This window comes from Trypanosoma cruzi, genomic scaffold (assembly GCF_000209065.1).
Source record: "Trypanosoma cruzi strain CL Brener 1047053517115 genomic scaffold, whole genome shotgun sequence".
In the NCBI taxonomy this organism is placed as follows: domain Eukaryota; phylum Euglenozoa; class Kinetoplastea; order Trypanosomatida; family Trypanosomatidae; genus Trypanosoma; species Trypanosoma cruzi.
In genome coordinates this window covers 79,006-100,799 of record NW_001849496.1, presented here as the reverse complement: position 1 = coordinate 100,799, position 21,794 = coordinate 79,006, and the positions used below count along the sequence as shown (strand labels likewise).

Below are 21,794 nucleotides of genomic sequence, written 5' to 3'. Positions count from 1 at the left end.
CTGTTTTGGAGTCGATATAAAGAGACACACTCTTTATCGTTGCTGTGGACGTTCATAAAACTCATAATGTGTATTTTATGCGTTGCTTCCGCATTTGTATTTGCACTGGCGCCCAAAATGGATTTTTTGAGGGCAATTCAGATTAGGCATGTGTGTTATCCTCTTGCTGCACTGTTGTTCCTTCTGGGACTCCTGTTTGTAGCCTCCTTTCTGTTGGGATTAACGCGAAAGGGTCGGCAACGTCTCTTTAAGATCAAACTTTGGTTACACCACATGTTCTTATATGTGGTGCTTCTTGCGGTCTCATTCATGTACTCCCCGATACTGAGAAATGCCATCAGCTTGTTTCCCTGTCAGACGGTGGCATGCACGGTGTTCGATGGCAGCAGCTACAGTGACGAAGATACATCGTCCATTGGCTCGTATGCCGCCTGCATGCAGAGGACGACCACGCACGTCTCTTGCCTCTCTTCAGACCCAAATGTGCCGTGCAATGGTATCGATGGTTTTTTAATGGCCTCCGCTGTTCTTGCGACGTCTGCCTATGCAGTTTTTTTTCTCCTTCTTTACGGTTTGGTTGCCCGACAGGCGCTGCGTGCCCTTCAAAGGTACCCATTAGCCGACTCGGTGACAGCATCATCAACTCCGTTTGCATGCAAGGAAGAACAAAGAACAGGGATTGGAAGGAGATTTGATGGCGATGTTACAGACACTTCTCCCACCATGCCGATGGATTCATTGTTCGCCACAAACGCATCAGCACTCACGGCTTCACGTGTCAAGAAGACGTCGAAAAAGATAGATGTGCTCTATCGTGAACGTGTATCATCCTCGCGGAATGAGGCACAATTTCTTTACGCCCCGTATGCCTATGCGTTCCGTTACTTCAAACTTGTTGTGCTGGCGCAGAAGACGCTCATGGTCATTATATCCACATTGATGCGACAAGGTAGTGGTGTGGCGAGCCCGTGGATGGGGTTTGCTGCCTGTGTTTTGATTCATGCCGGTTTTGCAGTAGTCTTAATTGTCTGTCGACCCTACGCGGAGCCGTTGGAGATTGTGGTAAGTCTCGCACTTCAGGTGATGCTTTCTGTCGTTGCAGCGATGGGCCTAACCTCTGCCTTGGCCTCCACTGCCATCCCTGTGCCGCTGTGGAGCTTTGTGACATCCTGTCTCTTCTTGGTTCCCTTTGCCGCTGTGATTGCTGGGGAAATTCTTACGTTTCGGCAACACAGTCAACGAAAGGCGTGGCGCGAAAAGGACGCAAAGCAGAGTTCATGTCGTTCCAATCGTCATTTCTGGAGACGGTGGGGAAATTGGCTTTTGGGGTACTTTCGAAAAGCACGGCCTGTGCCCTCGTATGAGCGGTGCGGCGGCGACCGTCTCGGAAACGAAATCTTCATCCCCGCCCTGTACTTTGTACGGGATAAGAAGAATACGAGGAAGTCGGTTGGCGGCGGGCCGATTTTGACAAGGGGATGTGTGGCTGACGCCTGCACACGTACTCCAGTCGACGACACAGTGGTGCAATCTGCGGCGCATTCGGATCTTGTGGATATTTCAAGGGTCCCTACGAACAGCGGCTGTCGATTCCTACAGGAGCCACGAAGAAATGTCACGAGCGATGGAAAGACGGGTGCGAAGCGGCACTGGGCCCTTCTTCGCGATGCGGTTTATTCGGGCCATTTTTTGACAGTTTTTGATTCACACCGGAAAAATTATTTTGAAGTTCCTACAGCTTCGCGGCGCGGAGTAAAGAACACGGCGAGAATGTCATCTTTTTCGCCCATGCGTTTTCCAGAGGAGCAAAACTTTCACAGTATTGCCATGACGACTCTCCTCGCTTCCGTGGCAAATGAAAGCCGGTGGGAGAAGTCGCCGTATTTTAGTCCGAGCAACAAATTTGGAGAGTTGCAGAAGCAGCAGGCGCGCAGGGGGTTGGACGTGTCATTTTCACCCCCGCATGCCACTTCGCCGCCTCGGGAGGCACGCCGACGGGAGGCCTTCCTGGAGCGTGTTCGAGTATTTTCAGCCCGTCAGCGCCTGCTCACGCTGCATTATCGTCGAAAGCGGCACCTTGTGCTGCAGCAGCGTGCTGTGGATTGTTTCATTAATGAGCAGGTGGCGCAAACAATGCGGCTTCTTTTGCTTTTTCTTGGCGTCATAGCGGCCATGGCGGCTGCACTTTGCATTTGCGGGATGATTCACGTGGAGGGAAACTCCCTGGCGTCCCCACAGGAATGTGCCATGACGTAATAATGCGGGGAGATGTTATTTTGTGATTTTTTGTTGTTGTTGTTTTCCACCATGCAGGCGATGGGGTGTGTGTGTGACGGATGCATGGAGTGGCGCTGAAGAAGAGGCGTTCAGTTCAATTGTAGGGGGGGACTGTGTGTCTTCTTTATTGTCGCCGGTGAGGAGCGTGCAGGCGACCGATCGGTTGATTGGCATAAAAAAACACCTGTCACTCTCTTTCACAATGTCTTTTTTTTTTTTTTTTTTTTTTGCGAGCATGTACATGTTCATTTGTGTGTATTTGTGTGTTGTATCTTTTGCCCATTGCGCCCAATTGCCTCTCTCTCTCTCTCTCTCTCTCTCCAGTAATTGAGAAGAAGGCATGAATTTGTTTTGGGAAGTTTTTTTTTATTTTTGTAAGATTCTTTGATGTAAAGAGGAAGACTTATTTACTTCACTCGGGCTTGTGATTTTGTTTTTTTTTTTTTTTTGCTTTTTTTCTTCTGTTGTTTGCTGCGGCTGTTGTTCCGTTGTGTTCTTTCTGCAATGACGCCTGATGTCAACTGACACTCCTTTCCCCTCATTGCATGCATGTTATTGATGGATGTAAACTCCCACACGGTGGATGCAGTGCACCACCTCGTGCAAAAGGGAGGGGGTCAAAAAAGAAGAAGAAGAAAAAAAAAAAGGTTGTATTTATGGCTTTTTTTTATATGTTTTTGTTTGTCTTGTAAGTCTTTCTGTGTGTGTGTGTTTGTGTTTACTTTTTTCTTTTTAAAAAAAGGGATAAAAGAGGAAGGAAAGAAAAAAGAAAAAAAAAACACAAATATAAAGTACGTATATACATATATAAATATATTATATTTTATATATTCGATACAGACATCATGGAGCTTGATTGTATGAGCAGGGTGTGTAGCTTCCTGCGGAAGTTTCTCTCAGTTATCATGGGTATCTTGTTGGCTATTTTTACACTTCTGTACGTCATTGGTGCGGGTCGTGTGATTACACTTGAGCATAACTTTAAGCATGCTGGATTTGCTTACTTTCTTGGCATTTTGTTCTCCATCATTACAGTCATTTGTTATATTTCTCTACACTTTGTCCCCCGTAAGGCCTATCGTCTGCTGTACTTCATCTCAGTCATGCTGGTGCTCTCGATGTTCTTTGTGGCCCACTCGATGGGACTCGCTGGCCCCGTTGTAAGTGACTGCAATTTATTGGGTATAATTAACTACAGTGATATTGTGGCGAAGTGGCGGAATATGGGGACGGTGGGTGTCATCTTCAACAACGAAACCAATACAAAAGAGGTCATTGGAAAACTCGGTGAACCCGTACAACATTGTGTAGAACAGGAGTTGACATTTGCAAGTGCGTTGATTATGCTTATTCTGCAGGTATTTGCCCTCTTTGATGTGCAGAAGGTACTCTTGACGCGAGTGAGGTCCAAAACATACGGTGAACGCTTTGTGGAGATGGGCATTAGTAATTAAAACAGTGGAAAAAAAAAAAAGAAGAAGAAATTTTCCTCCCCGGTCTGTATATATATATACATATATATATGCGCAAAAGAGAGGAGAGGAGAGGAGAGGAGAGGAGAGGGAGAGGGTGCATGGGATGTCCATTGCACGCATGGCCGCAGAAGAAGATATTTATTTATTTAAAAACAAAAACACATGCACGCAAATAAATCCCCAAATGAAATCAAACAAACAAAAAAAAAAAAGAAAAGAAAAAAAAAAAGCAGAAGAAAAATGGAGTTTTGAATATTTTGATGAAGTCATATGGGTGTCTGCATGTAGTTTTCTCCCCTCTCTCTCCCTCTCTCCCTCTCTCCTCAGCAAACACGCACGGAGGGGAGAGGAGGGAACCCGTCATTTAGAAGGGCGAGCCAAAAGAAAAGAAAAAAGAGGAATTTATGGAAAGTAGAAGGGAGGGAGCCAACAAACAACCGAATAATAAAAAAAAAAAGGAAACCGAAGAAAAAAATATATATCTTTCTGTATCTATTTATCAATATATATATGAGAAGCAAGCGCCAAAACGAATGCGGAAAGTCATGTTTTATTAGAATTTATACGTTCGTATTTTATTAAATTTGTCTCCTCTCCTTCTCTCCTTCTCTCCTTCTCTACTTCTCTCTCTCTGTGTGTGTGTGTGTTTGTCTTTTTCTTTCAGTTTACCTCCCTTTTTTTTTTTTTTTTTTTTTTTTATTCGGTGCTTATATTGCATCTCTGGAATACCCCGCCCATTCATGTCTTTTTGAGGCTCAATGCCTGCAATGCGGGCGGAGGAGGCGGCATGCACGCTTCATATATACACACATATATATACCGTCAAATCCCTCCCCGTCATTTGCCACGCCGAGCAGTCACGTGTAGGAGCAAACAAAACAAAAGCAAAAAAAAAAGAAAGAGAGAGAGAGTGAGAGAAAGAGGAGAGGAGACATGTTTTGTTAATGCGTCACTTCGGTATGTTTGTGTGCATGTGTCTGCATTGCATTGTTTAAAATATATATATATATTTATGTATATTTATTTATATATCCCTTCCTTCTGGTTGAATTCCTCTCTCTTTCTCTCTCTTTCTCTCTCGCTATGCACAGAAGTTAAGTGAAGGCATACGGTTGATCCATCAGCGTTCCATCCGCACATACACACACACACACACACGTCAAAAACACACGGGAAATAGATTTCATTTTTTTTTTTTTTTTTTTTTTTTTTTTTAAGAGAAGAAGAGAAAAAAGAAAAAGAAAAGAAAAAAAAAAGTTGTGAAGAGATGGAAAACACAAATTTGACATTTAAAGTTGTCATCATCGGCGATAGTGGCGTCGGCAAGTCAAACCTCATGACGCGCTACACGGCAAACGAGTTCAGTCAAGACACGCCCGCCACAATTGGCGTGGAGTTTATGACAAAGAGCATTAAAATTGAGGGACGTGATGCGAAGGTGCAAATTTGGGACACGGCAGGGCAGGAGCGATTCCGCGCCATCTCACGCTCCATCTACCACGGCGCAAAGGGCGCCATGCTCGTCTATGACATCACAAACCAAACGTCATTTGACTCCATTCCAACGTGGCTGCAGGAGCTTCGCGTGTTTGTGCCCGCGACCTGCTCCATCTTCCTCATTGGCAACAAGTGCGACCTGGAGCACCTGCGGGTGGTGAAGAAGGAAGTCGCCGACCGTTTTGCCCGTGAAAACGGCCTGTCATTTCTTGAGACCTCCGCCCTCGAGAAGACAAATGTAGAGAAGGCCTTTGAGTGGCTGGCGAAGTCCGTCTACGACCTCGTGGTGGCGCCTGTTGACGCGGCTGGTGGCAGGCGACCGCCGCTGAATGCCGCAGCAAACGCAAAGCGACCCGTCAACCTTGGTGCAAGTAACGACGGGCAGGCTGCTGGTAAAAAGGAAAATACTGGTAGGTGCTGCTAGAAGGAAGGGGGGAGGAAAAAAAGAAGGGAAAAAAAAAAAAAGAAAAAAAGAAGAGAGAGAGAGAGAGAGGGAGAGAACTAAAAGGAGGAAAGAAGGAAGAGAATCGTGCAAAGTGGCGGTGTGAGGGGGAAAAAAAAAAGGAAGGAGAAGGCCTCATTTCAATTGTTTTGTGTGTATCTTGTTCTCGCTCCTGGGCTTTGATGCTGAAACTTCGATTGTTTCCACCACTGTTGTTGTTGTTGTTGGTTCGGTTTGGTTTGTTTGTTTGTTTGTTCTTTTTTTTTTTTTTTTTTTTTTGGTGTGGCAATGAGGGCGAGAGGATCCATGTTTTTATATGTTTGTTTGCCCGCTGTTTCCTCACGTTTTTCCTCCACATATGCATGCACGCACCCTCTCACTCTCCCTCTCTCTCTTCTTTTTCCTTTTCCCCCCTCCTCCTCTTATTTTACTCTGTGCGTATGTGATGACGGTAAGAATGATGATGATGATGATGGATTTGTTGGATACGATGATGTTTGATGTCCTTTTGTTTTTTTTTTCCTTCTTTCTTTTCTCTCTGTATATTTTTCTGTGTTGTTGTGTTTGTGTCTCTCTTTCTTTTCTTTTCTTTTTTTTTTTTGTTTGTTTGTTTATTTGTTGACGTCCCCCTCCCCCTTTGCCTTCCATGCGGCGAGTTTTTTTTTCTTTCTGTGCGTGTGTGTGATTTGCTTTGCAGCAGCCGTGGCAGGGCGGGGCGGGGCGGCGGCCAAATGAGGGCACATGCACACTGCGACGTGTGGGGCGGCAAAATGAAGGGTCCAAAAAAGGAGGGGAGGAAGTGGAGGGAAAGGGAAAGGGAGAGGGAGAGGGAGGGGGTCGGTGGCACACAAAAAACAAAAACAAGAAAAAAATATGAAGGGAGCGGCGGAGAAATGACACAAATAAAAATAAAATAAAAAATAAAAAATGAGACCAAAACAACAAACAACGAAAAACAACGAGTTGAAAGGAAATTGAAAGAAAAAAAAAAAGGGGGGGGGGGCGGGAATTCGTCAAACCAGAAAAATAAAAGTAAAAAAAAAAAAGTATAATTATTTTGTGCGGTTTTGTCTTCTTTAAAGTTTTTGTTTTTGCTTCATTCCCCTTTTTTTTTTTTTTTCTTTTCTTTGCTTCTGTCTCTTAGGCAGTCTACATGTGTGTGCATGACTCTCCCCCCCCTTAACCCCCTTTTAGCCCTTTTTTCTCTCTCTCTTTCCCTCTCTCCTTGTGTCTGTGCGGCCGCGGTCGGCAGACCCACCGTCTTCCCTTCGCACAACCCCCCACGGCACACAAATACACACACACGTATACACACATATACAGACGAAAGGGAAAAAAAGGAGAAGGTAATTTTAGCATGTTTCATATACGCAGCTCAACGACGGTGTCAGTGTGCAGCGGTGGACAGACCCGGCTTCTATATCTACGCGCATATATTTATATTTATATTTATATTTATATTTATTTAATTGGATATGATGTCCTGTACTCTCTGTATGTGTTTGTTTGCCGATGTGAAGATGAGTGGTGAAGTTGTGTACCCGTCTTTTATCGCAATCCGGTATTCTTCTGCTTTCCCCTTTTTCTTTTATTTATTTTTTTGTTTTGTTTTGTTTTGGCTTTTCTTTCTTTGCGTCGTTGTTGTTGGCTGGATTAAATACTGAAGGATATATCCAGGTAGGTTGTGTGGGTGGGTGCACAGTGAGACGGGTGTGTAGGAAGAGGGGTTAGGGAGGGGGCCGTTCGTGTCGGATTCGTTAAACTCCGTGAGCCATCGGCGTACTTTTGCCCGTTTCATTAAGCACTCACTCACTCCATCTATCTGTCTGTCTCTCTCTCTCTGTGTGTGTGTGTGTGCATGCGATGTCGGTCGTGGCTGGTGATCCTTTGCAGGCGAAGTGTGACGCCATGCGGGCAATTCCGCCACAAGAAAGACCACCCGATGCATTGCGTGTGTTTTCGCAGAGTGTGCATGAAATTCAGCGGGCTGCGAAGGAGAAAATACGAACTTATTACGCCATCACGAAACGAAATTCTCAAGGTGTGGTGGTGAACGCAGAACATGATATGGGGGAACAACGGCAACAAGAAGAGGAGCGGGCGAGTGAGTTGCGTATGCAGGCAATGATATTACTGCAGCGTGCGGTAGAGGTGGGTCGCGAGATACGTGCCGCGTGTCTCGTTGAGGCCCATCATCGCGGGAGTCATGACAGCACAGAAGGGCCAAACGCCAGGGACACGACCCAGCGGAGAGAAACCGATGCACTCCAGCTGCTGCAGCCACCTCTCATAGCGGCACAGATGCTGCTGCTGGTTCGAGAGACCCATGTAATGATGCAGAAACTACTTGTCAGCGGTGCGGGTGTCGAAGCCGCATCACAGCGTACGAACCGTATGGCTGTCGAACACGCCAAGCATGCCTACGAACTCACAAGGCTGGTCGCTGTCATTGTGCAGCGTCAAAGAGAAGCAGCCGCTACTTCCACGTCGACGGAAAATGGGGCGGCCATGCGTCAACTTGAAACCATGGAAAAAGAGTGTAACATTCTGCAGTTTGCAAAAAGTGAGATGCAGCTTGCCTCTTTGCGTGATCGTACGGGACAGCGCGAAGGGGCTGTGAAGCATAACCGTGAGGCGGTACGGATTCTAACGTCTCTTAGTGCACATGGCAAAAACACTGGAAAAGATCACTCAAGAATGGCCACGGAGGCCACTCAACTCCTCCCTGTGGTATTGTTTAACTTGGGATGTCAACTCGAGCAAATTGCCTCCACAGAGAACGATCCAGAGAGAAGACAGAATCTGTTCAACGAGACGAGGGTGTTTTTAGAACGTGCCCGTGAGGTTGGAGTAAAAATTTTAGAGCCCGGCCACCCACTTCTCCGGAAGTTGCAACGACATGCAGGAGACTCTTGTTCCTTTTTTCAAGCAGACGAGAGGGCGGCCATGAGGGGTAGTGGTGTTGATGCTGCATTCACCGATGCTCTTGGGACAGCGGCGTATGTCTTTCCCCAAGTTCCAGCGCCAGATTCATCTACGCCGGGTATGATGAATGAACCTCATTTCACTAGAGGTGCGATACAGAACTCCCTCCATTACCTGCCGAGGCTTCCGATTGGAATTAAAAATAATGAAAGAACCCACCCAATAGACCATTTTGCAAATCTCTCATTGCATTCGGCTTCCACGGTCTCAGATCCCCAGCGTCGCTCAACGATGATACGGAACAGTGTACGTGCCAGAAAATTGGATCTCCAGTTAAAATCCACCCAAGGGTTCCTTCATTCGAAGCGTAAATTGAGGGAAGTGGATCAGTCTCTTTTGCAATGCCACCGGCTCCGTCACCCTAGTGACGCACTGCGACTGGGTGGTATTGCGGTTATTGATACAGTTCTTGACACCAAGCATGCTGAGGCTGAGAAGGAGAAGAAACGGAAGGAAGAGGAGAAAAAAATCGTGAGGCGTCAGCGCCGTCAACGCTCCTTTTTGCCCGAGGACTGGAACCTTGAAGAAGACGCCCCCGTCGTCAGCAAGGAAAAGAAGCGGCGGAAAAAGAAGAAGGAACAGGAAGGGAAAACCCAGCAGGACGAGAAGAAACAGCGTGAAGGAAAGATGAAGAAAATTTTATTCGGCGGCGGTCGCGGCGGCGTTTTTGAAGATAACGATGTGCTGAATTTGCATGAAGAAGAGGATAAAGAAGCAGAAGAAAAATTCTCCAAAAGACGGAGGAAGCACAAGCGTCGGCAGAAGTCTGAGGGGGCGGAGGGTGAAGTTAGTGTGGATACATACGGCGACCATAAGGAGAATGAAGAAGGAAATGATGATGCGGGGATCGCAATGAAGAGGAAGAAGGGCGCGCGCGAGAAGCAAGCATTTTCTGGCGACCCCCTACTCCAATCCGTTCTCTCCTCCTATTCCTACCCCATGGACGAAACAACACCTTTAGAGGGGCGTCGGAAATCCAGTAAGTACGATGCCGATGTTGCATCACCCGAGTCTGAGGATTCTCGAAGAGAAAAGAAAAGCACAGACATATCAAAACAACCCTTTGGGAGGGAGAAAATAGAATCCGATGCGGGCAGAGAAGACTTGGGTGGCTCAATTGCCGGTTTTCCGACTGATGTCGTGAAGCTCCAAAGAGGCAAATCCATTTTCCTCCATGACGAAGAAGAAGCGGGTAAGCAAGAAGAAGAAGAAGAAGAAGAAGAGGAGGAAGAGGATGAAACCGAAGAAGACCAGGAGCAGGAAGAGGAGGAAGAAGAAGAAAAGGAGACTGTGGAAGAGGCAAAAGAACGCTGTGAAACGGAGCTTATCATCTATTTCAATGTCACGCGTGTGCGAAGAATGAAGGCGGCGTGTTGTATTCAATGTGCGTGGCGTTGTAGTCGTGCCCGCAGGGCATTGTGGAGGCGCCAGCAATTGCTTTACCAAGAGGTATACCGCAGGCAAAAGTCTGCCGCGATGTGCATTGAAGGAATTTTCAGCTCCGTGCTGGAAAGACGTCAGCTGCGGCAGACTCAGTTGCGGTATGCCGCGGCCGTGGAGGAGCGCATTGCATGGGAAGAAAATTTGTTTAAGCAAGCTCTTGTCATCGCCCGCTACGCAAAGGTCTTTTTGCTTCGACGACGTCGGGAGAAAGAATTGTGTAGAATACTTGCTTTGCGTGGTGTGGAGGAACTCAAGCTACGTGCGGTGGCGGCCGCAATTGTGGGGCGTTGGTGGAGGATTATTGTTCCTCGCAAGGCGTATTGGCGGCGACGTACGCAGGAGGTGGAAGAGCAGCGGCGTCAAGAAGAAATTTTCCGGCGGCAAAGTTATGCAGCGACACAAATTCAGCGCATCGTTAGGGGAATACTGGGAAGGCGAGAAGCTCAGGCGACACGGCAACGACGGGTGGAGGATCATCGGCTTCGACAACGCCGTCTGCAGGATTGCACAGATTTGGTTCGTTTATGCCTGCAGGAGTACATGCGGCGGTGCCATCGGCTTAAACGTGAGGAAGAGCAGCGAGCACTTCAACGGAATGAGGCCGCTGCGGTCATACAGCATGGCTGGAAGGCAGCACTTAAGCGGCAGATGTTACACAACGTCCTGACCCGCTGTCATCGCATTGTGAGGGCGGTGTTGATGATACAACGTGCGTACCGGCGGTTTTGCGCTGGACGCGAGATTCGTTACATGCGAAGAGTTCAACTGGCCATGAATCAGGAGCGTCTTGATAATGAATATCGGGTCTTCCGCGCCACAATGACGCTTCAGACTTTTGGGCGTATGGTGATTGCCAAGCGTGAGGCGCGACATCGACGTGCAGCTATTGGAAGGGGGTTCTTCTTTGCGGCCGTGACCATTCAAAATGCATGTCGCGGTGGCACCACCCGTGCGCAGCTCAGATGTGCGCTGCAACTTCAGCGCGAGGCGGCGGCGCAGCTTGAGGCCCAAATCCAAATGCGGAAGGATCGAATGGTGAGCTTTACAAATGCGTTTGTACGCGCCCGCGAGAGTTGTTTCCTCACCGAGAGACGCCGCTGTCGCCGGTTGGCAGAAAAATTGTACATTCGCCGCTGCGTTCGTCGCGAACTTCTGCGCGATAAGTCCGCGACCGTCATTCAGCGCGCAGTGCGCCGCTGGCTGGCACGCCGTCGTCAACGCGAAGAAGAGGCACTTGCGTTGCGGACGCATGTCATCGTCTATATTGTTCGCATTCAGTCGGCGATGCGGCGCTTCTTGGCGCAGAAGCAGTACCGCCTTCTTCGCTACTTGTCACAGCGCCAGGCAAGGAAGCGGGAAGAAATGGAGGAGGTAATGGTGCAGCTTTGGATTGACGAGTGGCGGGCGGCGATCCTGCAGGCAGAGCACGACCGTCGCCGCATTGAGACACGCGAAGCAGAACACCGTAAGGACCTACAGTTCCGCCACAAAGTGAGGATGTTGAAGGTGGCCGAAGCAGCCGCTGCGGGAATTAAATACATCGAAGAAAAAAAGGAAGAGGAAGACGACGATAAAAGTGAGCGGAGTCTTTCTACCTACAGGGATGATCTGTAGTACGTGTGTGTGTCTGCGTGAGAGAGAGAGAGAGAGAGAGAGAGAATGAGGGTCTAACACTCTGTGCCTGTGCCTGTGCCTGTTGAAATGTGCAACTGGGATCTGCCATGTGTATTTCTATTATGCATGTTTATTGTATGTCGCAATTGTTATACCCAATGTTTTGTATCTGCTCCGTGTCTTTATTATTCGGTCATACTGAAATGCCTCCCCAATCTCAACTTCACCCCATCCATCTACCCGTATATGTATATACACATACACATATATATATATATGCAAATGGATGGGTGCACGTTCTTTTTTGTTTGTGCATTGAAGGGGGATTTACAATTCCTTGCTTTTTGTTGTTGTTGTTTATGGAGGGAGAAAAGGAAAAGGGAGGAACGTCTTTTTTTTTTTTTTTTTTTTTTTTTACTCCTCTCTCCTTCAATTTGCATGTATTTTAGCGGTAGACTCAACCACCAACAAACAATTGTCGTTTTTCCCTTATATGAATATTTCCCGTCAATAACAACGGATTCTCTCCCTATTTATTTATATCCGTTGATAATTTTCAACATGTGCGTGTCTATCCTTTTTTTTTTTTTTTTCTCTTTTTCTCTCTTCTTCTTCTCATTGTGTATTGTGTCTCCATGATACGCACATATATATATATATATACATTAGAGAGGTTTTATTAAAGGAGAAAAAAAGAGGGAGAGAAAAAGAGATCAGCAATAAACAATAAAATAAATAAATAAATAATACGGGGGTGTTGGGGAAAAAGGGATTTGAAGGGGGAAAAAAAAGGAGGAGGGGGAAGGGATTGGATTAACGAGGGAAACTCAAAGGCAAACGAGAAATTTTAAAAAAAGGGGTTGTTGGACTGTGGTGGTGGTGGCGGCGGCGGCGACGGGAGAAAGGAGAAAAATTTAAAACCACATAAATAAAATAAAGGAGAGATTGCTGAGGGAAACACGCGATTTTTCGCCGCGTTTTCTTTTTTTTTTTTTTTTTTTTTTTTTTTTTTGCCTGTTAGCACGTGTGCCCGTATTCATACACCCGGATAGAGGTGTAAGTCGTAGAGAGAGAGAAAGGAGGAGGAGGAGGAGGAGGAGTGAGCATCGCGTTGGAAATCACCGGCCCTCTCTCCCTCTCTCTCTTTCTCTCTTTCTCTCTGTCTCTTTAGCGCACGGTACATTCCGAGGGTCCGTTTGCCCGGTCATTATTACCGCACGCATTTACATAAAGAGAGAAAGAGAGAAAGAGTGTGTGTGTGTGTGTGTGCGTGACAGCCGATGTTGCAACGTCACGGTTCCCAAAAGGAGAAGCTGGAGGCGGAGAGGAGAGAGAGGCTCCGTGTCGACAGGTACGGTACAATGAGAGACGCAAGTCATTACACAACGGAAAGAAATTCTTCAACGGGACGGCCGTCGACGCCTCAGGCTCCGTTGAATGACAGATGGCCCCGCCCACTCCCAGAAAAGGAAGAACGGCAGAGACAAATGGCAGAGATGTGTGTGCCGGCGCCTTCCGCACGAGAGCCCGTGACACAATCATTTGCCCTCTCTGGAGCCGATCGGAACGCATCATCGACCACGCCATCCTCAGTGGAGTCATGCACCACTAGTGATTTTCGTCTGGTTGAGCAGGAACTGAAGGAACTTCTGAGTGGGTACCACCAACTTGTCAACACCGCGCGTGGTTACCGTCAGTCAAAAGAAGAAAACATCAAAGCTTCTTCTCCCTTAGACGAAGCTGCTCAAAAGGCAGGCGACAGTAGTGTTGTGAATAAGGGTGTGAGTAACATTGCAGCGCGAAACAATAATAACGGTGGAGATGTCCATGATAGCCTCCAAGTCCATCATTCTGTCTCTTCACTTCCTGTTTCTAGCGTGCATGGAGAACGTTCAACGGATGTTAACACCCCTACGCCATGTGTTCATTTGCCACAGCACATTATTTCCACGAGGAATACGGTTGGAGAAAGTGAAAATGCCGTACGCATTGCCGCATCGTATGCAACAAACCCCTCCGCTCGTGTGACGTCTCCTGTGGATCTTTTTGCGGATGCGCTTACGGAGGATCAACTTAGTCGATCCCTTGAGATGCAGCTGCAGCGAGAGCAACAGATGCAGTTGCTTTGTCAGCACCTCCAACCGAATCTCTTGTCACGTGAAGTAACACCAAATAATCCGAACACGACGATTCGTGTATTTTCCACCCCGACCGTTGATGATGACACGGGATATCTTGCCATGCGGCGTGAAGCGGGTTCCCCGGTGCCGCCTTTTATGAACCGAGATTGCGTCAACCTGGATAGCGCCAGAGATGTCATGACGGCATATCGTGGATCGTACGACAGCCGTGTCTATGCAGCCTATCGGTATCAGGATCACCTTGGCGCCCATGGCAAGCCGTCGACAGCGGATGTCAGCAGAAGCAAAGAAATCACTGAAGTCGGGCTGGGGGATACACGGAACACATCGTGTCTTTTGGGATCTGATCAACGTAATGAGGAGTTGGGTGGTGGTCTTCATCCAAAAGACGAATTTACATCTCTTGATCATCTTTTAGTCCATTCAAAAGGCAAATCAACAAAAAAATTGCAAACTCGGCGGGTTACGTCGCGCCGTCGTCGGGAGGTTGTGGATAGCACAACACCAGAAATTGCCACAAGCGCACGGCACACGGAGGATCCCTCCATGCGCAGTGGTGCCACGGGTGGTAATAGGGCACAAAAATTTGGAGCGACAAAAAAATCAGCAACCTTTTGGCACGCTTCAGTGAACATGAAGCATACCCCTGTAGAGCACAGGAGGGAGTTGGAGGTTACGGGTGATGGATATGGGACTGGTGGCGGTGAGAAAAGGGCATCGACGGACTTGTCTCCGGAGGCAGCTTTGGGAGGTGTGATGGTAACTAATGGCATGGATAGAAGGAAACAAGAACAAAAACAACAACAGCAAAAAGAGCATCAACAACAACAGAAATTACGCTCCCGTTATCGCTACCGTCATGATTATAAAACCAATGAGAACTATGCTTTGAATCGTCATGCAAACGCGGCCACTCGCTTTCATGAAATGGTGGAACGTCACGTGGCAGCTTTTGAGGGAGGCAGTCAATCCTCGTCCTCTTTGCTGCCGGCCTTTGTGGATTCTTTGGTCGGTGCCGCCATCACGGACTTTTGTCCTGCGGTAAAGCGACGTCAAGCTCGACTAAAGGAATCCCAGCACGCAGAGGCAGCGGCGGCAGCAGCAGCGGATGCGTCCCTGACACGCAATACGTACCGCGGTAGTATTGGGACAGTTACTCCCACGTCTAGCATTGCACATACACCCAACACCAACGTGCGAAGCTCGTGGGATTCACAAGGCCACCGAAATCCCCACCCCAATGCACGCTTATATCAGGCGGTGGGACGTGATGAGCCTGCTTTAGGAGCAACTTGTGTGAAACAACAACAAGTGCAACGATGTGAACGGCTCTCTCGTCGTGCGGGACACGCCGCACAATATATCCAATAACAAGGACACCGACCACAACAATCTCTGAAAAGAAGAGGGATTTCGCGTCCCCTCCTTTCTTTTTTTTTTTTTTTTATTCTTCTTTTGTCTGTGTGTGTGTCTGTGTGTTGCCACCTCTTTCCAGTCATATTATGGAGGTTGTCTGCACCTTTCTTCCTTTGATGTTGCTGTTTCTTCTTCTTCTGTTTTTTTCTGTTTTTTTTTTTTTTTTGTTGTTGTTGTTGTTGTTGTTTGTGTATGCATGCATGTATGTAAGCTTTCCCCCAATCCCCCCAAATATCTATTTATTTATCCCCTTTTTTTTTTTTTTTTTTCTTTTCTTCCTCCCTCATTTGTGTGCATGTACTTATATATTGAGCGAAAGGCAACCGCATAAAGCGAACACTAAATAAATAAAATAAAATAAAATAATTTAAATCATGAAAGCGATAGGAAGCATTGAGTGCTGTTTGGCATAATACAAAAAGGGAAAAAAACGAAAACAAACAAATAAACAAAAAATAGAGATAAAAAAATGGAGAGAATTGGCGGCAATTCAACATTAATAAAAGAGAACTAAAAAATAATAATAATAATAATAATAATAATAATAATAATAATAATAATAAGATATTATATAATATACAAAGAGAGAGAGAGAGAGAAAGAGAGAAGGAGAAATATATATTTATATTTGTTTATATACATAATATACATTACACATTAAACATATGTATGTATCTGTATGTTTATTTGTTTGATTTGGGGTATGCAATCTCTGCTCATACGTGTGTGTGTGTTTTTTTTTTTTTCTTTATTGATGTAATATGTTGTTGTTTCTTTTTGTATGCTTATAGATAACATTGATTAGGAGGAGAGAAAAGAAAAGAAAATTGAGGTGGAAATACGCTGGTAAGAAGAAAAAGAAGATGATGATGATGATGTAATGACTGTTTGTATGTGTCTGTCTGTCTGTCTGTATGTGTGGTTGTTGCTGAATTTGTTCTTTTTTTTTTTTTTTTTTTTGACTGTATTGTTTGCTTCTCTTCGTGGACTCCACGCAGCAGAGGCGGTGACAGAAGTTTGTTTTTGTAATTCATTCTTTAATGTCTTGTGCCGCTTTGCCTCACTGCAGCTTGTTGAGCGGATAACGGCAAAAAAAAAAAAAAAAATTTGTGCACATGACGCGATACAAAAAGAGAATGGAGAATAGTTTTTTATGGTGTTAAGGCTGCGTAGCCGTGAAAAGAAAGGGAGTTTTTTGCTCTCTGTGACATCGTGGGAGGGGTGGGAATCATTGTGATGACAGCCAGTGGGGAAAGGGATGTTAACATTGTATGAATGGAGCGGCAATGTCGGTGTCTTGCTCAATTCCTCTGAGTCATGCATTGAACATCCGCCCGTCCTTTTGTGCTTTCTTAATTTTTCCTCAAAAGCATCATTGGTGGTGAGAGTGACCAGAAAATATTGACTGGAGGGGGTGGTAGGTGGTGAATGGTCCTTAACTACAGCGTGTTATTTTTAAAGGAGGGTTTAGGGGAGGCGCCCCATTACGGGTCTTTACAGCCAGTTGCCACACTGTGCACATGTTAGCAAAGGCGTGCGCATGGGGTGTGAAACTTTCTTGTGGTCCACTGATGTCTGCGAGCAGCCATTTCGGTTGTTCTTTTAGTATAGTTTTGTGTATTTGTGTCTGTGTGCGTGTGTGTGTGTTTTTGTGGGTGGGCGTGCGTGTATTTTTGTTCTTATCTGCCGCGGTCTATTCTGCCATGCCTTATCGCTTCCTGCTTGTCGCTGTGTGGTGGCTGCAGTTTGGTGCTTTTTTTCTCAAATCCAAAGAAGGGGTGCATAAGGTTAAGGGAAGAGGAAAACGACAGGGACGGCACATGGCGTCTGTTACGGGTGGCCGGGAGAAGTCGCGCTCTTCAACAGCCCCATCGTCATTTGCGGCATTACGCACCTCCAACCGCCAGAGGAGGGATGTTAGCGAGAAGCGTCGAGTGAAAGGCAGCAGAACAGTGAGTGGCGAACGGAGAGCGGTGAAAATGGAGAATCTCCAAGCTCAGTTGACGTATCACAAGACGCGTCTCGTGGAGAAGCTTCTTGATCTTTACGTCCGCGATGCCCTTTCAAACTCCTTTGAAGAGTTGCGGCGTAAAGAGAGAGAAAGGACCTTCCACAGGGCTCTCACTGCGTCATTCTCGGAGTGGAGTGCAAGCGGCGAGGGTGGGCGCAAGTACACAGTAGGGCGGTCTCACGCAACTAATGGCGGACCCACTGCAAATGTCTCGGAGATGGAACGGATGATACGAGAACGTCTGCGGGATGAGTACCGCGTGGATGCTGCGCATGCTGCAGAGCACTGGTTCACGTCGCCGCAAGAGGATGGATTTGTCTTTGTCGTGCTGCGTCGATTAGTTTCCATGACGCGGGAGGAGGCACAACAAGAAATACGGAAAGCCGTAGCGCAGTACGTTGACCCACATGTGAAGGCGTTTTGGGACCTCAAACGCCTGCATCGAGTGACGGCTGGATACAGTCTTTATGGGAGTGAGCTGAGAAGTGTACAGGAGGCCATCCACCGCGCCATTGCAAAGAAGAGGGCGGAGTTGGAGAGAAATCGTGCCACCAAGACCGAGTTGCAGCGGGCGGATCGCGTCCATCGTGTGAAGACGGCTTTTTCCATGTTGAAAAGAGATGTGGGGGATGTCTCCTCTTTGCGCTATGTTGTGCCGGAGCGTTACGAGGCGCCCCCTGACGTGCAATTGAAAGAACAACTGCGGAAGCTGCGGGTTCGTGTTCATCAGCAGCAACTGGAGGAACAGGCGCTGCAGCAACGGTTGGAGTCAAGCCGTGAGGCTGCAAAGAAACGTCTGAAACTACTTCGGGATGAAGTGGAGGCTATCCGTCAGAAGATATATCAGGTCGAGCACGAGATTGCTTCCAAAACCATTGACATCGAGGAGCTGCAGGCGGCGTCTGCCAAAGGCTTGGATGACGGTAGAGATGCGGACGATAATGATGATGATAAAAAGAAGGAGAACATGGAAACGACGACGACGACGACGAAGTGGAGGAAGAAGAAGAGGGGGAGGAGCCTCTCCTGGGCGGAGCAGACGTTGCAGCTGGAGTTTGAGTTGGCAGAAGCAACAAGAGATGAACCCGAACTTCAAACAAGATGTGAAGAACTTCGCCGTCGCTTACAGGCCCTCACGGCGGAGAAGAACATGTTAGACGCAGAGATTGCCACAAATGAGGCGGAACTCACAACATCTCTTTCGGAGAAGGAGGAGATTGCACGGATGCTCACAGCGGGCGTAGAAAAGGCACGGGCAACTGTCCTTCACCTGCGACGTCAGCAAAATCTTCTGGTGGGGGAGTTGAACTCCATGCGGGACGTCGTGCTGCATGGACGCTCCCACGGACTTTTGGCACGCCGAGCCCTTAAGTCACGTTTGCTGGAGACCGCGTCGCAATTGGCACTGGAGAAACTTTTGCATGCACGTCTCACGGCGCAAGTGCAGTGGCAGCGGGAGCAGATTCACCGTGAGCAGCAGGCGATTTCGACCCTATCGAATGTGCCGCAGAGATCCGCTAAGGAACGGCAGATGGAGAGCTTTGACCGAGTTGTGACGCTGGCAAAGGAGTTGGCACGATGGACAATTGACGAGGGCGACAAGGAGACGACTTCGCTGCGGAACGAAGATCTCGAGTCCCGCATTCAGGATCGTGTTGTGGTGTGTCATGATGCCTGCTTGCGGCTCCGTGGTGAGATCGCAAAAATGATCAGCAGCGAGGAATTGGCACGTCGTGTGGCGCAGCGTCAGCAGGAATTATTGGAGCATCAATGGATTGAATGGAAGGTGCGTCAGGAGGATCTTCTCGTGGCGGCCGTGGAGCCGTTTCGGTCAGCCACCGTGAATGCCTCGCCGCTCCCTGTTCCGTTGCCAACAGCGGAGGTTCTCCATCATGAGACGCAACGACTGTACGCGGCCCTCTCCCATATGCTGCACCGTGAGAGCCGCTGCAAGGCAATCCTGCAGCTTCTGCAGGGGTACGAGGATCGGGCGTCAAGCGGGAATGAAATTCAACTACTCCCCTTCCGTCCCGCAGGGAATTTCACGGCGGATTCCATCCGTCTTTCTTCTCTACCTTCGGTCGCCACCACCACCACCACCACCAACACTGCGCCCACCGGCACGGTGCAGCCACAGTCCATCATACAAATGCAGATTTCTCCTGCCGCGGCGCACCGGAAGATGGTGCTGCAGTTCATCAAGAACGAAATTCAGCCATTGTACGACTCCAACCAAATCTCGCGCGTTCGTTTTATGGACGTTGTTGAGCGTGTCTCGCGTTGGTTCCTCACCACGCACCCGTTGCCACAACCCGTCCTTGCAGAGAACGAGCAACAGGCCATCTGCCAGCAGATTCAGGCAACATTGACGTGGCAGGACGAGCAACAAATAAAGAGGCGTGGTGCATGACCTGTGAGTATTTGGAAGGGATGTATTAATAGAAGGAACTCACATATCGTATTAAAACGCTTGTTTTTCCATTTCTTTCTCTTTTTATCTCCTTTTTTTTTTTTTTTTTTTTTTTTTTTTTTTGCGCACATGCACATTCTTTTTTTTCCTCAACTTCCATAATTATTTTTTTTTTCCCACTTTTTACTCTTTTCCTACACGTGTGTATGTGTGTTTCTGTGAATGCTGCTGGCGTAACTGGCGAAAATGTGTACGTATGTAACTGCAGGCCACACGGTTAATTGGAGCTAAGTGCCTACAAGAGTTTATCTAACTGCCTCTGCTCCTTCCCTTTTCTTATTTTGCAACCCGTCCATCACTCTGTGTGTGTCTGTGTGTGTGTGCATTCTGGCTTTTGCAGTCAAAAACGCTGCTGCTGTTGTAGGAGGAGAAAAATGGGCCGTCTTCGTGTCACACCGAAGGGCAAAGTGAAGAAGAACATCCCCGTCACTCGGGTGGGGAAAAAGCAGTACCTCAAACGGCGCTTTGCCCACGTTCGTCGGGTTGACGTGGCTGGTGCGAACAATCACTTCACACAAAAGTACTTTGACGGCTCCAACACAGCCGCGCAGAACTTCACACGGCTTGGTCTCACGACGGATCCGAGTGCACCTAAGTCCGTCGTGGAGCTGCGCAAGAAGCAAGTGCGGCCAAAGTCACGCCGTCGACTGGAGGAAGAGGACACGATAGCGGAGCAGAAGGCGTTGCGGCAAAAGTCCCGCATTGCTAGGCCCATAAGCGAGGCAGAAGCCACCACAATAGTGAGTCTTATTAAGAAACACGGCACGGACTTTAGGGCAATGTCATTTGACCGTAAACTCAACCCGTTTCAACTAAACCCGCGTCAGCTGCAGCGGCAGGTTGTGAATTACCTCCGCTGGGAGCAGGCCGCCTTTCCAGAGGCGTTTATGGAGGCGGAGGCCAAAGGCTGGTTCTCAATCGCCGAGTACAGTGATCCGAAGAACAGGTTAGGAAAGAAGTGATGCCGCCTGTGGAATCTAAAAGGAAGAAGGAGGATGGATGGATGGATGAATTTCTGTTGCACACTCATGAACACTTTGATTTTAGTGATAGTGCCTGCGTGCGTGTGAGTGTGTGCGTGTGTCCTGGAGGGCGTGGTGCATCGGTGAAGAGGAAGACACAAGGAAAAAAAAAAAAAAAAGAACACATTTAAAAAGCGTCAAGGGAGATGACATATAAACATGGAGGGAGCATGAAGTGTGGAAGAATCCATGACGGGGTTGTGTTGTTTTCATTTTTTGGTGGCGGTGGGAGGAGGGGATGTACGCCCGTGACATGTTCAGCCTATTCACCTGTTTTGTCTCTGTTTCACCCCACCCACCTCACTTCACTCCAAGGACCCCGAAGAGGAGACAAATTTAAAAGGATAAAAATAAAAAAATAAAAAATAACAATAAAAAAAAAAGAGGGAGGGAAATAAAAAATAAAAGGAAACACAACAAAAATTTAAAAAGAAAAATAAAATAAAATAAAAAAAAAAGAGGAGTGGATGTCCTTTCAAGAAATTGGTGTGGCTTTTGCGCGGCAGTACTACGAGTTTTTCTCGAAGAGCCGCGACCAACTTGCCGGTGTGTATCGTTCCAATTCGCTCATGACGTGGATGGGAGAGCAGCTGCAGGGCGGCGCAAGTATCATGGCACGTTTTGCCAACCTTGGCTTCAACGAGGCTATTTTCAAGGCAGAAGACATCGATTGTCACCCTTCACTCAGTAACGGCGTGCTGGTTGTTGTGAATGGCGAGGTACTACTGAAAGATGAACGGCACCCGCTGAAGTTCAACGACGTCTTTCACCTGGCACAAGAAAATGGCCAGTGGTACATCTCGAACCAAATCTTTCGTATAGTCGGTGGGGGCGGCCAATAAATAACATGATCCAAAAGAAAAAGAAGCATAAGGAAGGAATTATACACAAACACACATGTATATATGCATATATACAAGGAGTAACAGAAGGGAGGGGGGGAAAAAGAAGGAAAAACGAAAAGAAAAAAAAAAAGAAAGCGACAGATAGAAATGAAGAGA

At 47.5% G+C, this 21,794-nt stretch overlaps 8 protein-coding genes across 8 annotated transcripts, besides 64 other annotated features; all 8 read left to right on the top strand.

Annotated features, from left to right (window-relative positions):
- On the top strand, positions 1-2,256 carry Tc00.1047053511407.80 (hypothetical protein, conserved; the record flags this gene model as incomplete). The annotated part of the gene is made up of 1 exon (XM_805372.1): positions 1-2,256. A coding segment is annotated over one exon (2,256 nt), but the record flags the coding sequence as incomplete, so codon positions are not given.
- Positions 1-10,507: a sequence feature (heterozygous, Esmeraldo-like haplotype).
- Positions 2,485-2,506: a microsatellite.
- Positions 2,574-2,598: a microsatellite.
- Positions 2,706-2,738: a microsatellite.
- Positions 3,012-3,068: a sequence feature (T-rich).
- Positions 3,081-3,109: a sequence feature (AT_rich).
- Tc00.1047053511407.70 (hypothetical protein, conserved) lies at positions 3,123-3,731 on the top strand (the record flags this gene model as incomplete). Its single annotated transcript, XM_805371.1, has 1 exon — positions 3,123-3,731. The coding sequence occupies one exon, from the start codon at positions 3,123-3,125 to the stop codon at positions 3,729-3,731; it is 609 nt and encodes a 202-aa protein (XP_810464.1).
- Positions 3,779-3,801: a microsatellite.
- Positions 3,810-3,846: a microsatellite.
- Positions 3,945-3,993: a sequence feature (T-rich).
- Positions 4,050-4,074: a microsatellite.
- Positions 4,132-4,227: a sequence feature (T-rich).
- Positions 4,340-4,414: a sequence feature (GA-rich).
- Positions 4,427-4,450: a microsatellite.
- Positions 4,648-4,680: a sequence feature (CT-rich).
- Positions 4,749-4,784: a microsatellite.
- Positions 4,806-4,832: a microsatellite.
- Positions 4,888-4,910: a microsatellite.
- Positions 4,939-4,967: a microsatellite.
- Positions 4,968-5,008: a sequence feature (T-rich).
- Positions 5,020-5,673, top strand: Tc00.1047053511407.60 (small GTP-binding protein Rab11, putative; the record flags this gene model as incomplete). The annotated part of the gene is made up of 1 exon (XM_805370.1): positions 5,020-5,673. One exon carries the CDS (start codon positions 5,020-5,022, stop codon positions 5,671-5,673), a length of 654 nt encoding a protein of 217 aa, XP_810463.1.
- Positions 5,689-5,722: a microsatellite.
- Positions 5,725-5,749: a microsatellite.
- Positions 5,930-5,970: a microsatellite.
- Positions 6,063-6,114: a sequence feature (GA-rich).
- Positions 6,135-6,166: a microsatellite.
- Positions 6,198-6,308: a sequence feature (A-rich).
- Positions 6,400-6,420: a sequence feature (GC_rich).
- Positions 6,494-6,528: a microsatellite.
- Positions 6,541-6,683: a sequence feature (T-rich).
- Positions 6,714-6,750: a sequence feature (AT_rich).
- Positions 6,774-6,833: a sequence feature (A-rich).
- Positions 6,978-7,016: a microsatellite.
- Positions 7,123-7,162: a sequence feature (AT_rich).
- Positions 7,290-7,309: a microsatellite.
- On the top strand, positions 7,555-11,733 carry Tc00.1047053511407.50 (hypothetical protein, conserved; the record flags this gene model as incomplete). Its single annotated transcript, XM_805369.1, has 1 exon — positions 7,555-11,733. The coding sequence occupies one exon, from the start codon at positions 7,555-7,557 to the stop codon at positions 11,731-11,733; it is 4,179 nt and encodes a 1,392-aa protein (XP_810462.1).
- Positions 9,875-9,962: a sequence feature (CT-rich).
- Positions 10,508-11,767: a sequence feature (haploid, non-Esmeraldo-like haplotype).
- Positions 11,753-11,778: a microsatellite.
- Positions 11,768-13,013: a sequence feature (haploid, Esmeraldo-like haplotype).
- Positions 11,977-12,011: a microsatellite.
- Positions 12,125-12,149: a microsatellite.
- Positions 12,311-12,347: a sequence feature (A-rich).
- Positions 12,459-12,482: a sequence feature (AT_rich).
- Positions 12,711-12,745: a microsatellite.
- Positions 12,811-12,833: a microsatellite.
- Positions 12,861-12,900: a microsatellite.
- Positions 12,984-13,006: a microsatellite.
- Positions 13,014-13,580: a sequence feature (haploid, non-Esmeraldo-like haplotype).
- Positions 13,014-15,245, top strand: Tc00.1047053511407.40 (hypothetical protein, conserved; the record flags this gene model as incomplete). Its single annotated transcript, XM_805368.1, has 1 exon — positions 13,014-15,245. The coding sequence occupies one exon, from the start codon at positions 13,014-13,016 to the stop codon at positions 15,243-15,245; it is 2,232 nt and encodes a 743-aa protein (XP_810461.1).
- Positions 13,581-21,794: a sequence feature (heterozygous, Esmeraldo-like haplotype).
- Positions 14,659-14,704: a microsatellite.
- Positions 15,301-15,331: a microsatellite.
- Positions 15,416-15,454: a sequence feature (A-rich).
- Positions 15,455-15,477: a microsatellite.
- Positions 15,542-15,567: a microsatellite.
- Positions 15,636-15,656: a microsatellite.
- Positions 15,807-15,853: a microsatellite.
- Positions 15,873-15,903: a microsatellite.
- Positions 15,905-15,977: a microsatellite.
- Positions 16,172-16,216: a microsatellite.
- Positions 16,224-16,250: a microsatellite.
- On the top strand, positions 16,811-19,711 carry Tc00.1047053511407.30 (uncharacterized protein; the record flags this gene model as incomplete). The annotated part of the gene is made up of 1 exon (XM_805367.1): positions 16,811-19,711. The coding sequence occupies one exon, from the start codon at positions 16,811-16,813 to the stop codon at positions 19,709-19,711; it is 2,901 nt and encodes a 966-aa protein (XP_810460.1).
- Positions 16,905-16,959: a microsatellite.
- Positions 18,254-18,320: a sequence feature (CT-rich).
- Positions 19,386-19,410: a microsatellite.
- Positions 19,783-19,834: a microsatellite.
- Tc00.1047053511407.20 (hypothetical protein, conserved) lies at positions 20,146-20,733 on the top strand (the record flags this gene model as incomplete). The annotated part of the gene is made up of 1 exon (XM_805366.1): positions 20,146-20,733. One exon carries the CDS (start codon positions 20,146-20,148, stop codon positions 20,731-20,733), a length of 588 nt encoding a protein of 195 aa, XP_810459.1.
- Positions 21,140-21,251: a sequence feature (T-rich).
- Positions 21,261-21,635, top strand: Tc00.1047053511407.10 (nuclear transport factor 2, putative; the record flags this gene model as incomplete). The annotated part of the gene is made up of 1 exon (XM_805365.1): positions 21,261-21,635. The coding sequence occupies one exon, from the start codon at positions 21,261-21,263 to the stop codon at positions 21,633-21,635; it is 375 nt and encodes a 124-aa protein (XP_810458.1).
- Positions 21,723-21,794: a sequence feature (CT-rich).